General features: G+C 40.7%; 1 protein-coding gene across 6 annotated transcripts in view; it reads right to left on the bottom strand.

Annotated features, from left to right (window-relative positions):
- Positions 1 to 13,714, bottom strand: part of LOC132378989 (glutamate receptor ionotropic, delta-1-like) — an 891,690-nt gene that overhangs the window by 56,957 nt on the left and 821,019 nt on the right. For all 6 annotated transcript variants that reach the window (XM_059946407.1, XM_059946410.1, XM_059946411.1 and 3 more), the window contains 3 exons: positions 10,253 to 10,354; positions 8,479 to 8,676; positions 1,734 to 2,064 (listed from right to left, as the gene is read on the bottom strand). In XM_059946407.1, coding sequence (XP_059802390.1) covers positions 1,734 to 2,064; positions 8,479 to 8,676; positions 10,253 to 10,354 — 631 coding nt within the window. The remainder of the gene's footprint in view (positions 1 to 1,733; positions 2,065 to 8,478; positions 8,677 to 10,252; positions 10,355 to 13,714) is intronic.

Raw genomic sequence — 13,714 nt, 5'->3', positions numbered from 1 at the left:
TAGTGTCTACCCAACTACTGATAGAGTCACTCTTTCAGGGAGAGCATTTCAGATCTCGGCAACCTCCTCAGTGGAAAGAGTTTTCCTGAACTCCTTTCTAATCCATTGGTCAATGATTTTAAGTGTCTGATACTTCCCAGAGGGAGCAGCTTTCCTTTATTTGAAATCAAGACCCCATCAAAACATTCATCAATAGAGGCTTCAAAGGTCAACCTAACTGGCCTGGTGTAAGTCAGCAGCACGACAGAAATGTTTAAGTGGCTTCTTGGTGATTAGCATCCCACTGCACCATTTCTATCTGTGTGAATTCCAATAAAGTGTAAAGGCCAATGTTAAAGGGTGTGAGCTGGGATTGCTCTGGCATAGAGTTTCTTAATGTTGCTGCAGACAGCACGGAGACACTTTGTGCCTCTGTACTTGGCTCTTTAACTTCACTCTGCCCACTGGGGGAGCCCAGCGGGTAGGGCCAGGATTCAAATTCTTAGGGCACGGCTCTCAAATCTCAAAAAAAAAAGTGTTTTGTGCTGTTTGAAAAGTCGTAAATAAAAGATCTGCTTTGTGGGAGCAAGATTCGAAGGTAACAGTTTCAAATTCATACCATGTATTCTCCATAAATTAATCAAGACTCGAGAGTGGAGGCTGCAGAATATTTGCTGCCCCGGGAAACCTCTGTATTGCTTGGTAAACACCCGATATGAACTTTGTGCTCTGCAATGGCCTCCTGCCAATATTGGTGCTTGCCACTTAATACTGATGTCACTAGGAACAGGAGATTACTTGGATTACATACAGGAGGACAATTCTCATCCCTGAAACACACACAAACTTCTTTGTTCGAAATATCCTTCTGTGGCATCTGATATGTCTTCACTGTGAAGGTCTTTGCTCAATTTCGAGGTCTAGGCATAAATCTTCATTAAGGTATTCTCCAAGTTGGTCTTGGAATATCTTTACTACTTATGTTAAATTAATGAAGACATGTTGCTCCATCACAGTGAATCAAAATCCAATTTCTTTAAAAACATTTCCCTCTCCATGTTCCTATGCATTAGAACATACAGGACTTTATTCCCTGGAGCGTAGAAGAATGAGGGGAGACTTGATAGAGGAATATAAAATTATGATGGGTATAGATAGAGTGAATGCAAGCAGGCTTTTTCCACTGTGGCTAGGGGAGAAAAAACCAGAGGACATGGGTTAAGGGTGAAGGGGGAAAAGTTTAAAGGGAACATTGGGGGGGGGGGGCTTCTTCACACAGAGAGTGGGGGGAGTGTGGAATGAGCTGCCAGATGAAGTGGTGAATGCGGGCTAATTTTTAACATTTAAGAAAATCTTGGACAGGTACATGGATGAGAGGTGTATGGAGGGATATGGGCCAGGTGCAGGTCAGTGGGACTAAGCAGAAAAATGGTTCAGCACAGCCAAGAAGGGCCAAAAGGCCTGTCTCCGTGCTGTAATGTTCTATGGTTCTATAAGAAACAGGAGCTGGATGAAAGTATTTGGTCCCTCCAATCTATAAGACCAGGATTACTCCTTGCACTGTTCCTGTATATGCCAAATATGCCTAAAAACTCAAAGGTAGAGGAGTTGCATAGATTCCCACTTGCCTTCCTTCCTTCTGGGCCCCTCCCTCTTACACGCATCCTGCAATTCTTAATTCTTCATTGCACACACAACCTGGCCATTCATGCTCCATTCTCCATTCAAAGTGTGACCAGAAATATGTTGGTTACCTTGCTGAACAAATGCTCCATAGACAAGCCAAATGGCAGTGTGCAGAGTGCTGGAGGTGGAGGGAGGACTCTGAGGGTGGGTTGGAGTCTGTGCTCGGACCAGCTGCACCCGATTAAGCACAAAGATCAGGACCCCCACCAGTGGGATGGCAGCAGCAATGCAGGCCCACACTGCAAGGTCAAAGGGAGCAAAAACTGAGAAGATGTTAATTTTTTCTTCCGGCTTTTTCAGGAGGATTCCAATTGAATAATCCATATAGCGCTTGCTGAAGTCCACGACACTCTCTCTCTCAGGGGTGATGGTTATTGCTGACACTGCTATGTCTGCTTTCTGTAAAGGAAAGGATAAGCAAAAATTAGCATTGAACTGTCAGGATTTAAGCAGCAGAGGCCCACGTATTGCAGTTAGGCTTGGTGACCTGCACTGGCATTCAAATGGCCATTGTAGCTTGGTTCCTTAACTCTACTTGCCCTTTCTTGCTATATATCCCTAATATACTCTCTCTTCCAGAGCACTTAATTCTATTCTTGACACCCACTGATGAACTACCTATTATCATTTGGATAATTTACCTATCATCTGCTCCTACATTATCATAATTCCTCTACATCAGAATATTTCTCGGAAAGAGCTGGCTTGATCAAGTTCATTGATGTATTGGATTTCTGTAGGAAAAGCCTTTCCTTTGTTACCTTATCAACCTACTCATCTGATAATTCCTTACACTTCATATCAGACAACAGACAGAATTCATTTACCTCACATCTGAAGTTTGCAGTTCAAACTCGACTCTTGGGTTTTACCACATAATCTGGGTGGCAATATTGTGGCAAGTTCTGGACACTTGACATTTCACCTTATAATAATGATTGAATGAGTAGCTACTCTCTTCACTATTTTCCTTTTAAGTTAATAGAAGCATAATTCCAAACCTGGTTTGCAATTTGATTTCAAGTAATTGCAAAGCAGTAATCTCATTAATGTTTTCATGTGTTATTAACCTTTAGATGACTGAGACACATGAAGGAATAATAGTCGCTCCTGAAGATTCAGATGTAGATTCATTTATTAAACGTACATGGAAACATACAGTGAAATGCGTCACATACATTAACAACCCATACACCTAGGGATGTTCTGGGGACACTCTGCAAGTGTTGCTACACAACCTGGTGCCAACATTGCATACCAAAAACGCTCAGCAGAACAACATGGAACACAACAAGCAACAAATCAACATCAACAAAACAAACCCCTTTCCTCCCTCCCACCCAACTACACAAACGGGCAGTCCAACAACTCCAAGACAGGTCTCCAGTCTTCAGCTGGGCTTCAACTTCTGGATTTCCAATTGAACTTTGGGTTTTAATCTTCATTATCGACCCCCAGACTAACTGAGGACAGGATCTTGAACTCCAGGCTCGAACTCTGGACATGTCGACTGATTGACCCTCATGCCTCCTCATGTAGAATCCTCATCTGATCCCAGGCTTGTTGACACTCCACCATGTACGGATGTCCTTTGTCACCCATTCATGTCACCGGCCTTCAAGCGTGGAGTGGAAGCCTGGACTCCAGCTGTCCTTTATCCTCATATCCACTTTGTAGACCTTCAAGTGCAAATGTGTGGCGGTGGCCTGACACCTTATCTGACCATCTGGCTGTCCTCTTTATACCTGCATGCGGGCAGAGGATAAAGAGCAAGACTCCAGAGATAAGGACAACAAAGAGGTGGTTGCGGCTTTGGGATTTGCTTCGAGTCGATGGACTGATCCATGATCAAGGACTCATCAGAGTATCTGAATGAATATGCCACAGATGTCACAGACCTTATAAAGTCAGTTGTAGATGAGTGTGTCCCCACAAAATCATTCAGAGTCTTCCACAACTAGAAGCCCTTGATGAAGTAAGAGATCTGCAATCTTCTGAGGGCCAGATCAGTGGTGTTCAGGTCTAGGGACAAGAGGTTCAGATATGGCCACTAGGAATCCATCTCACATGCAAAGTGACAATTCTTGACCAAAATTGAATCATTAAAGGATGCTCGATAGCAATGGCAGGGCTTGCTATCACCTCCTACAAAGTGAAACCAAGCAACATAGGTAGCAACAAGGTTTCGCTCCCAGATGAAATCAGTGACTTTTGTGCTCATTTTGACCATCAAAACACGGAGGCACATTCATGAACTCCTACAGCCCATAACGACCCTGTGATTTCAATCTCTGAGAATGACTTGAGAGAATCCTTCAGGAGGGTGAACCCACGGAAAGCATCTAGTCCAGACAGAACACCTCGCTGAGTTATAAACACCTGCGCTGATCAATTGACTGGAGAGTTCACAGACATCTTTATCCTCCTGCTTCAGCAGTCTGTGGTAAAGAGGTGCTTCAAATATGCTTCAATTATCCAGTGTCTAAGAAGAACGCAACAACCTGCCTTAATGACTATCGTCCAGTAGTATTTACTTCTACTATGGTGAAGAGCTTTGAGTGGATTGTGATGAAACACATCAACTCCTGTGAACTTCTGCTTGAAAGCAACTTAGATCCAGTCCAATTTGCATACCATCACCCCAAATCAACACTAGCTACCATTTCATTGGCTCTCCACCCAGCCCGTGAACATCTGGACAGTGAAGATGTATGCATCAGGATGTTCTTCATTAACTACAAAGTAATGAATGCTCAGCATTCATTACTGTCATCCCCTCAAAACTAATCAAAAAGCTCCAAGAACTAGGCAGACCCCAATTAGTTCAGATTGGCAACAAAAACTCCTCCACAATTACCATCAGCAGAGGTATATCACAAGGCTGTGTGCTCAGCCCCCTGCTCTACTCACTTTACACTTATGACTATGAGGCTAAGCACAGCTCCAATGCCAGATTCAAGTTTGCTGATGACACCACTGTCATTTCTTGAACCAAAGGTGGGGGTGGGGTGGAGGAATGAATCACCATATAAGAGAGAGATTGAAAATCTGGCTGAGTGGTGCCACAACAATAACCTCTCACTCAATGTCAGCAAGATCAAGGAAATGATTATAGACTTTAGGAGAAGGAAACTGGAGGTCCATGATCCAGCCCTCATTGGGAATCAGAGGTAGAGAGGGTCAGCAATTTCAAATCCCTCAGTATTATCATTTCCAAGGATCTGATTAGGGTCTAGCACTCAAGTGCCATTACAAAGAAAACACAGCAGTGACTCTACTTTCTTAGAAGTTTGTAAAGATTTAGCATGTCTTCTAAAATTTTGTCAAACTTCTATAGATGAGCAGTGAAGAGTATATTGATTGGTTGCATCACAGTCTGATATGGAAACGTCAATGTCCTTGGGCAGAAAAGCTTACAATAAATTAATGGATACAGCCCAGTCCATCACGGGTAAAGCCCTTCCCACTATTGAGCAGATCTACATGGAGTGCTGTCACAGGAAAGCGGCATCCATCATCAATGGCATGGACTATCCAGGCCATGCTAACTTTTCACTTCTGCCATCAAGAAGGAAGTATAGGAGCTTCAGGACCTACACTAGCAGGTTCAGAAACAGTTATTACCCCTTGACCATCTTGAACCAGAGGGGATAACTTCACTCAACTTCAGTCATTCCAGCACAGAACTGATCCCTTAACCTATGGACTCACTTTCAAGGACTCTTCATTTCATGTTCTTGATATTTATTCATCATTCTTTTTCTTTTTGTATTTGTGCACTTTGTTGCCTTTAGCACATTTTTTGTTTGCCTTGTTATGTGTTGTTTTTAATTGATTCTGTTGTGCTTCTTTGGGTTTACTGCAAATGCCTGCAAGAAAATGAATCTCAGGATTGTATATAGTGATATATATATGTACTTCAATAATAAATTTATTTTGAAGTTTTTGAACTTTGAACTCCTCCATATACCTTAGCCTAAACCAAATTCTGACATCTAACTTCCCCACATTATTGTCCATAAACCCTAACCTGACCCCTCTACCCCCAAAACCATATCCATGAATTTAAAAAACAACAGTGTCTGAGCCACGATCCTGATGGAGACCGCAGCTCGGTACCATCTTGACTCACTGTCCCACTGTTCCTGGATCATTTCCTTGAACAGGTTCCATTAATAGTCTGGAACATTCATTGACCTGTGCTAATTACCCTGATAATCTGTGAAACTAACCTCCAAACCTAGAGCTTTTTCCATCAAGGAAGGGAAAAGATAAAGCATCCTCTGTGAAGAGGATTCTGAGAATAAGGGAATGACTGGAATAGACGCTAATGATAGTGCCAGTGAGAGAAGCAAATGAAATTTCAATAAGACTGTCTGTCATATAAAAACATGCAATTAAAAGAATTAGACTAAATAAATAGATGCAAGGAAGGGATATAAAACCAGTCATTTTAATAAAGTGATTGGAATGCATTCCAGCTTTGTAGCTGTGAATTAAACATCACCTGAGACTATTAGTGAGATTATGGCTTTTCAGTCAGATAATGAAACCATAAATCCTCTTTGAAATTATACTTTTGTCACCTTAAAACTGGAAATTCTGAAAAAAATAGCTGGGCCAAAATTCACCCCCTAGTTTTCAGCTCCATCCATGCTCTCATGTCTTCCCTCTCTCTTCAATCCTTCAAGCTCTTTGTTTTCTAATTTACTGAATGACTGCTTTCTGGATTATGGAGACACAACAAAGACTGTAGACGCTAGAATCTGGAGCAAGGCACTGGAGGAACTCAGTGGGTCAGGCAGCATCTATGGAGGGAAATGTACAGTTGACATTCTTGGTTGAAACTCTTCATCTGGACTGAAGCTACTTTCTGGATTATCCTCAGAAGGAATTACAACATGGTTGGCAGCCATGTCTTCTTACTTTCTGAAATACCTATAATACTATTTCTTGACCAAGATCATCATTGTGAATCCTGATATTTCTTCATGTGGTTCAAAGTTGTTGCATCTGATAATGCTCTGCAAAATGCCTTAGGGCACGTTCCTACATTAAAGTTACTGATAAATTGAGGCTATTGTAATGATCAGGTTTACCTACATAGCTTTATTCCATGACTCCATCATGAGAAGGATTTGTCATAGATGCATTTCATTCCTTTTAGTTCATACTTCACAATGTGTTCTCAGTTGCCTGAAATATTCTCCTTTGTAAGAAACTCATTTGATTGGTTCATTAACTATGACACCAGAAGCTCCAGAGAGCTGATGATTAGAGGCTGGCCGTGAATATAAACAACTTGGTTTCAAGTAATTTGATGAAGAAAATCTTGTTATAATAGACTGTAGCCTTTGATTTAAGCTGTGAGACATTAGTGTATGAATGCCTAACACGTTAATATGAAAGCCTTCCTCCTGTTCATTTAACAGTAATTATTTAATGATAATTAATCAACACACAGATTTTGGAGTGACATATGACAGTTGCCATGGTGATTCCAGTTTCTCACGTCCAAGTTTGGTCACTATGCATCCTGCAGGGCAACATCAATTTCTCTGTCAACAGGGAAGCTTTTGGCTAATAATCTTTCTGTGTCTTTGCTGCTTGAGTTAAGGATCCTGACTACTCCATCTGAATAGAATGGAATTCTTGGACCATATCAGTTCTTGGGTTACTGGGAGATAACAGTAGGTATTCTGTCAACATTCTATGTCTGAAGTTAGCAGTAATACAATGTACAGAAAAGAGGAACAAAGGGAGATGCAAATCCATTTTCAAAGTAAGAGAAAGGAAAATACATGAAGATTTGTGAACAATTGTTTTTCTTGATTGAAATCTGTTGCCTGGTTTCTTTGACATTGACCTTTATATTGATAAATACTAACAGCAATGGCCCCTACTTACTATCCCTGCTAATTCTTTAGTAGGAACAAGGTGTTAGAAAGCTTTCATGTCCTGGGCTGAAAGGCCTTTCTCTGTGCTGGACTGTTCTATGTTCTAAATATAGTCCCAGCACCTGATTCTAATGAGTCAAGACCTCCCAGAATCTTCTTCCATGATTCCATGTTGTTAAATATAACTTGTTTTTCTTCCCATCACTAAATGTCTACAAATCACAGAGATAGAGATTATTGTTCTATCATAAATTATTTATCTTTTCTACTAAATATCTGTCAGTCCTTTTTGAGAAGGTCTTCACCACAAAGTGTTCTCTGGTTAATTACTTGTAAAGAAATTGTCTAACTCTCCTGGGATTGCTATATGCCTGATTTAGATCTTTTGTTTAGTGTCTCAGACAAGACCATGCAAGGTTAAAGGATAGAACTGCCTTCTTCTATATTGTGTGAAGGCGATTCGGTCCCTCACATGGATATCACCTGGTATGTAGGATGGCTACAGACAAATATCCATTTATGCTCTTTCTGCTCTTCTAACAACACATGACAGAAGATCTAATAGAATGTTCTTATCTGAGGGTCGGTACCCTAGGCGGCAGCATTTCCTTGTTACTGGGCTTCTAGCTGAGTAGAACGCCCTCAGTAGTTCCTCGAGATTGAGTACTCTTCCTCTGACAATGCAAGGCTTTCAACAGTAAAGCACTGTTAAACATTGTAGCATTCCATCTGCCTCTGTGCAGTCCTTTTTCAGCATTCTCTGTCCAGTCATTCAGTACTCCATCAGCAGTCCCAGTCTAGATCATTTTCTCAAATCAGCAACCTATGCTTGTCCATCACATTCATCAACTAAAATGATAATGAACAGCATCATTCTAATATTAAATTTGAGTTGAGTTAATAAAGGAGTGCTCACCTTGTTAATGAGTTCTCCAATCATTCCATTCCAGGAGCCATTAGGAAGTTGACTACCATATTTATGGTCCGTGGCTTGATAGATTTCATACTTAAATCCAAGATTTTTGGCGAGAGCATCCAGGACGTCAATGGAAAACCCTTTGTAGCGCTTTGGTTGTCCCAGGATGTTTTCAGCAACCATGACAAAGGGTTCCTCCTGTGGATACACACACACAAATGCAAACAACACACACACGCACGTGCACACACACACACACACACACACACACACACAGGGTTGAGGAGCATTCAGGCAACACTAAATATTAACACCTTCAAATTAGGGAAAAGCTACATCAAGGTCACAACCCACCAATTGATGATGCTTCATTAGAAACATCCTTTCAAAAGAAGCAGAGAGGTGTAATTACCCTCACAGCATGAGTCAGGCCAATACTAAGACACTTTATTTACATGTTGTTTATGCCTTAATATTTTAATTGAATTATATTTGGAAAACTTGTATTGTGTCAATGAGTTAACATCCTTTGAGGTGTAAAGAGAAACCCCATTGGTGAGGGTGAATATTAATATAACAAATGAAAAATTGTTGGAAAAACCCAGGGCAGGTTCATTTGGTGGGAAGAGAGAACTGATGTTTCAGGGTGAAGACCCTTCAATTTCTCCCACAGATGCAAAGCAACCTGCTGAGTATTTCCAGCAACCATCTTTTGTTTTATTTTTGATTTCCAACATCTGCTATTTTGTTTGATTTTCATGAATATTCATATCCTACGTCTCATTCTTTGTTGACATAAATCAATACCCAAAATGGTTTTGAAGAATTACTGCAGGAAGGAACAGATAAAGGCAAATCAAGAATGTCTTTCCCCTCTATAGTTCACTCAGAGATATCCCAATATGCTAGACCTAACGGAAACCTTATCAACAGTGACTGATACAAGTCAAGAACCGACATTTCTATTAAACTCCTCACGGGAAGCGGTGTATACCGAGAACCAGCAAATTAAAGATAACAAAGGAAGCTAAGGAGGTTTTTTAACAGGCCTTTGAAAGCCACAAGATGGAAGTGGAGGTGGGTTTAGTGGAGAAGGATGGAATCAAAAGATCAGCATGAAGGAAAAGGAAATGGGCAAACTGACATTGCAAAGAGGAGACACAAGAGACGGCAGATGCAGGAACATGAAGCAACACACAAAGGAGGAACTCAGGGGTCCAGGTGGCATCCATGGAGGGAAATAGACAGCTGACATTTTGGGTTGTGACCTTTTATGCTGTCAATGTGGAGCAATCCATGTTCCAAACCTACACTGGCACTGCTCTCCATCATTTTCTCTGCTGTATTGTCAAACGTATTGGTGCTGCTTAATGCTCTTGTGCAGAGGCTGTCATTTTTATCAGATCCACTATTTTTTATTACTGCAGATGAAGAGCTTAAACTTGAAATGTCAAGTGCCCATTTCCTTCCTACTGTTACCTGACACTTGGAGTTCCGCCACTGCTTTTTATACTAACATTGCAAAGAATTGAGGTAAATAGAGTATTGGAAAGGACTTAGAGAGGAGACTTATCAGGTCACTGGAACTTGAAAAGAACATGAGCAATAGGGATGATGAATTGAAGCAAAGGGAGTGATGGGAATAATGGGAGTGATAGAATGTTGTGCCTCACTGTTGGGTAGGATTGATGGGAGTGACAGACTCTGCGAGATGTGGACCTGGCCTGGAATTCTCTCAGCTGTTCACCACACTAATACAGAGGTGGCTGTTTACCAGAATGGTGACCACTTTCAGGACAACTCCTTGCATGTCATTTTCCAAGCGTCGCTCCTGGAGACTCCCATTCAAGCCCATCACTGGATCCCATACAGCCAGCTGTGGAGGAGATCAATAAATCATTTAGTCCCACTTTTCTGAGAGCAAGGCAGTGCAGAAATGTCAAATCATTTATAAGATCCTCTTGTACCGGATTTGCTTCAGTAAGACAAGTGAATGATTGACACCGATCCTCAATAAAGATTGTGAGTCTAAGCTGTGTCAGACTCAAATGCATCAGTGCCATTGATTCTCAGTGCAAACTCAAAGCAAGGAACCACACAGAGAAAGATGTTTCGTAACTTGATTGACACATGAGCCAATGTATTTCCAACATCTATGGACCTTATTGTTCTTCAGTTGTGATCTGCCAGCTGAATAGAAATAGTTATATAAAGCATCGGTATTAAAGGAAAAATCTTGAATTTCTATAGGTTATTTTATTACTTCAAGATACCTCAAACTGTGTATGTGGACCCTAATACTCTCACATAAAAATTATGATATCAAACATTTCTTTGAAAGATTTTCATTATGGTATTTCAGCTTCTACTTAATGAATTACATAATCTAAAAGTTGAGAATATTAGTTTAAAAATATTTTTTCATCCTTCTAATTTACAGTTTATGAGACTTCTTCAGAGTGAGCCAGCTTAATGCCATTGAAATTGTTGTTCATGATTGGTCTTGAGCTGTACCCTGATGGAAGTAGGCAAGTTTTTGCCTTTCAGGTAGTTAGTGCCTTGCGAGCTGGTTTAATGTTCGTAGTATGCACACTCGTTTCCTCACCAGACACATGGACATGCCCACTAGCCTGGTAGAATGAGTATCTCATGTTAAACCCTGATCATACCCCAGCCCACCACATCATTTCTGTATATCAACTCTTGCATTCTCTACCACTGTTCCATTCTCCTATGTGGTCGCTCCCTCAGGTTTAACAGGACGGAGCAAACATTTACAGTATTTATGTTTCTGACCTTGAATTGAGACTCACATTTGCACCAGAAGATTGTCTTGCTCCACCTGTCTCATTGAGAATTTTCTTCCCTACTCATTCATAAACTCATCTACTGGAAATAACTCAGCCATATCTGTTCCATTGCACCTGTGCATAGAGTCTATTATCTGTGACCTAGCTTGTGGTAAACTCTGCTGATTATTCCCTAAACCACAACATATTCACCATGTCAGTGCTCAATGATCTATGCTGATACCTGGGTTTCTGATTACGTAATGCCCTGGTTAAGAATTCCACTGAATGTGGCAGGTGCTTTCATGCAGACTGTGAGGTCAACTTGTGAGTAAAGAGACATACTCCGGACTACTCCAGTATGAGTTCCAATGTTACATAATGGGCTCTTTTACTTACTTTTCTTTTTCTGTAACTGTTTGTTAAAGTTGAAAATTTAGTAAATATACTTTACTATCTTATGTTGGTGTACGATCTGTCATTTCTGGTCTAGTGTATGGCAGCATTTACACAGCATTCACTCAAATCAAGGTTCCTTTAATCAGAACGTCACAATGTTCCTGTTTGGTTGAACCCCATATCATACTGACCCTGGGCATCTATTGCTTATGAAAGGTGGCCTCCTCACCATTGAGTCACGTTGCTGTTAGCAGAGTTAGCTAATGAGCCAAGTCTGTATGCAAGTCTTGGAGAGAGGGTTTTTGATTAATATTATCAACTGTCTCTGTACCTTTATCCAGGCGTACAATCGCAATACTTTTCCTTCCCACATTTACCCTTATTTCTTTGTGCTTTTGTCCACAGTGTCTTCAGCCAACAGAGGCTCACTCTTGCAAATTCGCTGTCAAATTTCTTTGCCTTTGTAGTTCTCTTTTCCAAGCTATATAATGTAATTATGTAACTATTTAAAGTAATGATGTCAGTATGAGGTAAGTACTGTGCACTTGAAGGGTGCTGTCAGTCTATAAACTGCCTATTTCAGATTTTAGTGAAATTACTGCATGAATGCTAGGATGTGACACAAATACATTTTACGCCACAAAAATCCTTCACAGAGATTCACAAAAATAACGCATACAATCACATCATGAAACTCCTACCTTTCAGAATACTCTTGTAGCACTTGCAGCCCTTCCAGTGTTGTCTACAAGTATAACCCTTCCTCAATTTTCTTCGCTTAAAACCCACCTCTTCAATCGTTATTAGACACCTCCTAATATTTCCACCTTGAACTCCATTGCCTCTGATTCTTCTTCAATGAAATCCATTAGGATGTTCAGAGTAACACTCCAATAATCTAGCATCCTTAGTGGTGATGGTGCTGGAAGAACAGACTTTCCAGACTATTGGATGTTACTCCATACTAATATCCAAACACGTTCATTTCACTTCTTTAATGTTACACAATGGAGTTACAGAGTTATAAAAGAATATTATGTGGAAACAGGCCCTTCAGCTCAGGTATACAATCATGTCTGCCCCATATTCCTCTAAATGCCACCTATCCATGTACTTATCCAAATAGTATAATGCATTCCCAGGATGTGGAAAATATACAAGTACTCCCGGCTGTGGATGGAAACCTGCTCACATTCATAATCCTGGTTTTCTGGACCAAGCTTAGCTCCAGTTGTACAGCTGGTCCACAGTCAGGGCCCCAGCCCTGGCTGCATTCTAGGTCACTGACAGTAGCTGCATATCCCAAGTGTATTTTGGATCCATTTCTCCCTTCTGGATTAATGAATGCTTCAGGTGCCAGGTGCTGCAATGAGCTCTTCCAGCCTGTGTGGGGAGCTGGAGAGCATTGTGTGGCATGGTTTTTAGAGCATAAGAATTGGGTCAGTTGTTGATTAAGGAGAATTGCTAATTGTTTAGATTTCCTTATGTTTTTCTTGAGTGACTCGCTCTTGGTGCTGTGTTTAAACTTGTTAAGTTTATTTTGATAGTCTTCACAATTCTGTGTTACTTGCATTATTTAAGTAGATACTTAATTAGTGATTATCACAGGGTCTTAGTTTTGAGAATGCTATGCCTTAGTTTTGAGAATGAGATGTCACTTGGCTGAGCCACTGATATTCTGTTGCATTTCTTATGAATAAACTTTGGTTACTGCCTCTACAATTGAGTCTGTTTTTCCACTGCATTTGGATTATGACATTGCCAGCACTCATTGAGATAGAACGACTCTGCCAAGTAATGGACCCAGCGGAGGTTGAATCATAACGTTTTGACATCAGTCAGGTTTAGGTGAGAATGCTATCTATTCTCAAGTCCACACTCCAAGTCTACATTCAAGTGTCTCTAGTTTATGTTCTAAGTTTCTCAAGACAATGTTTTAAGAGCCTCTAGATTACATTCTGGGTTTATCAAGTACACGTTCTGAACTTTCCTTGTCCTTGTTCCAAGCTTCTCTAGTCTATGCCAAGGCTTTTTCTGGGTCTAAGTGT

Source organism: Hypanus sabinus, chromosome 21 (assembly GCF_030144855.1).
Source record: "Hypanus sabinus isolate sHypSab1 chromosome 21, sHypSab1.hap1, whole genome shotgun sequence".
NCBI lineage: Eukaryota > Metazoa > Chordata > Chondrichthyes > Myliobatiformes > Dasyatidae > Hypanus > Hypanus sabinus.
The sequence above is the reverse complement of the archived record's forward strand: the minus strand, read 5'-3'. Positions and strand labels throughout refer to the sequence as shown.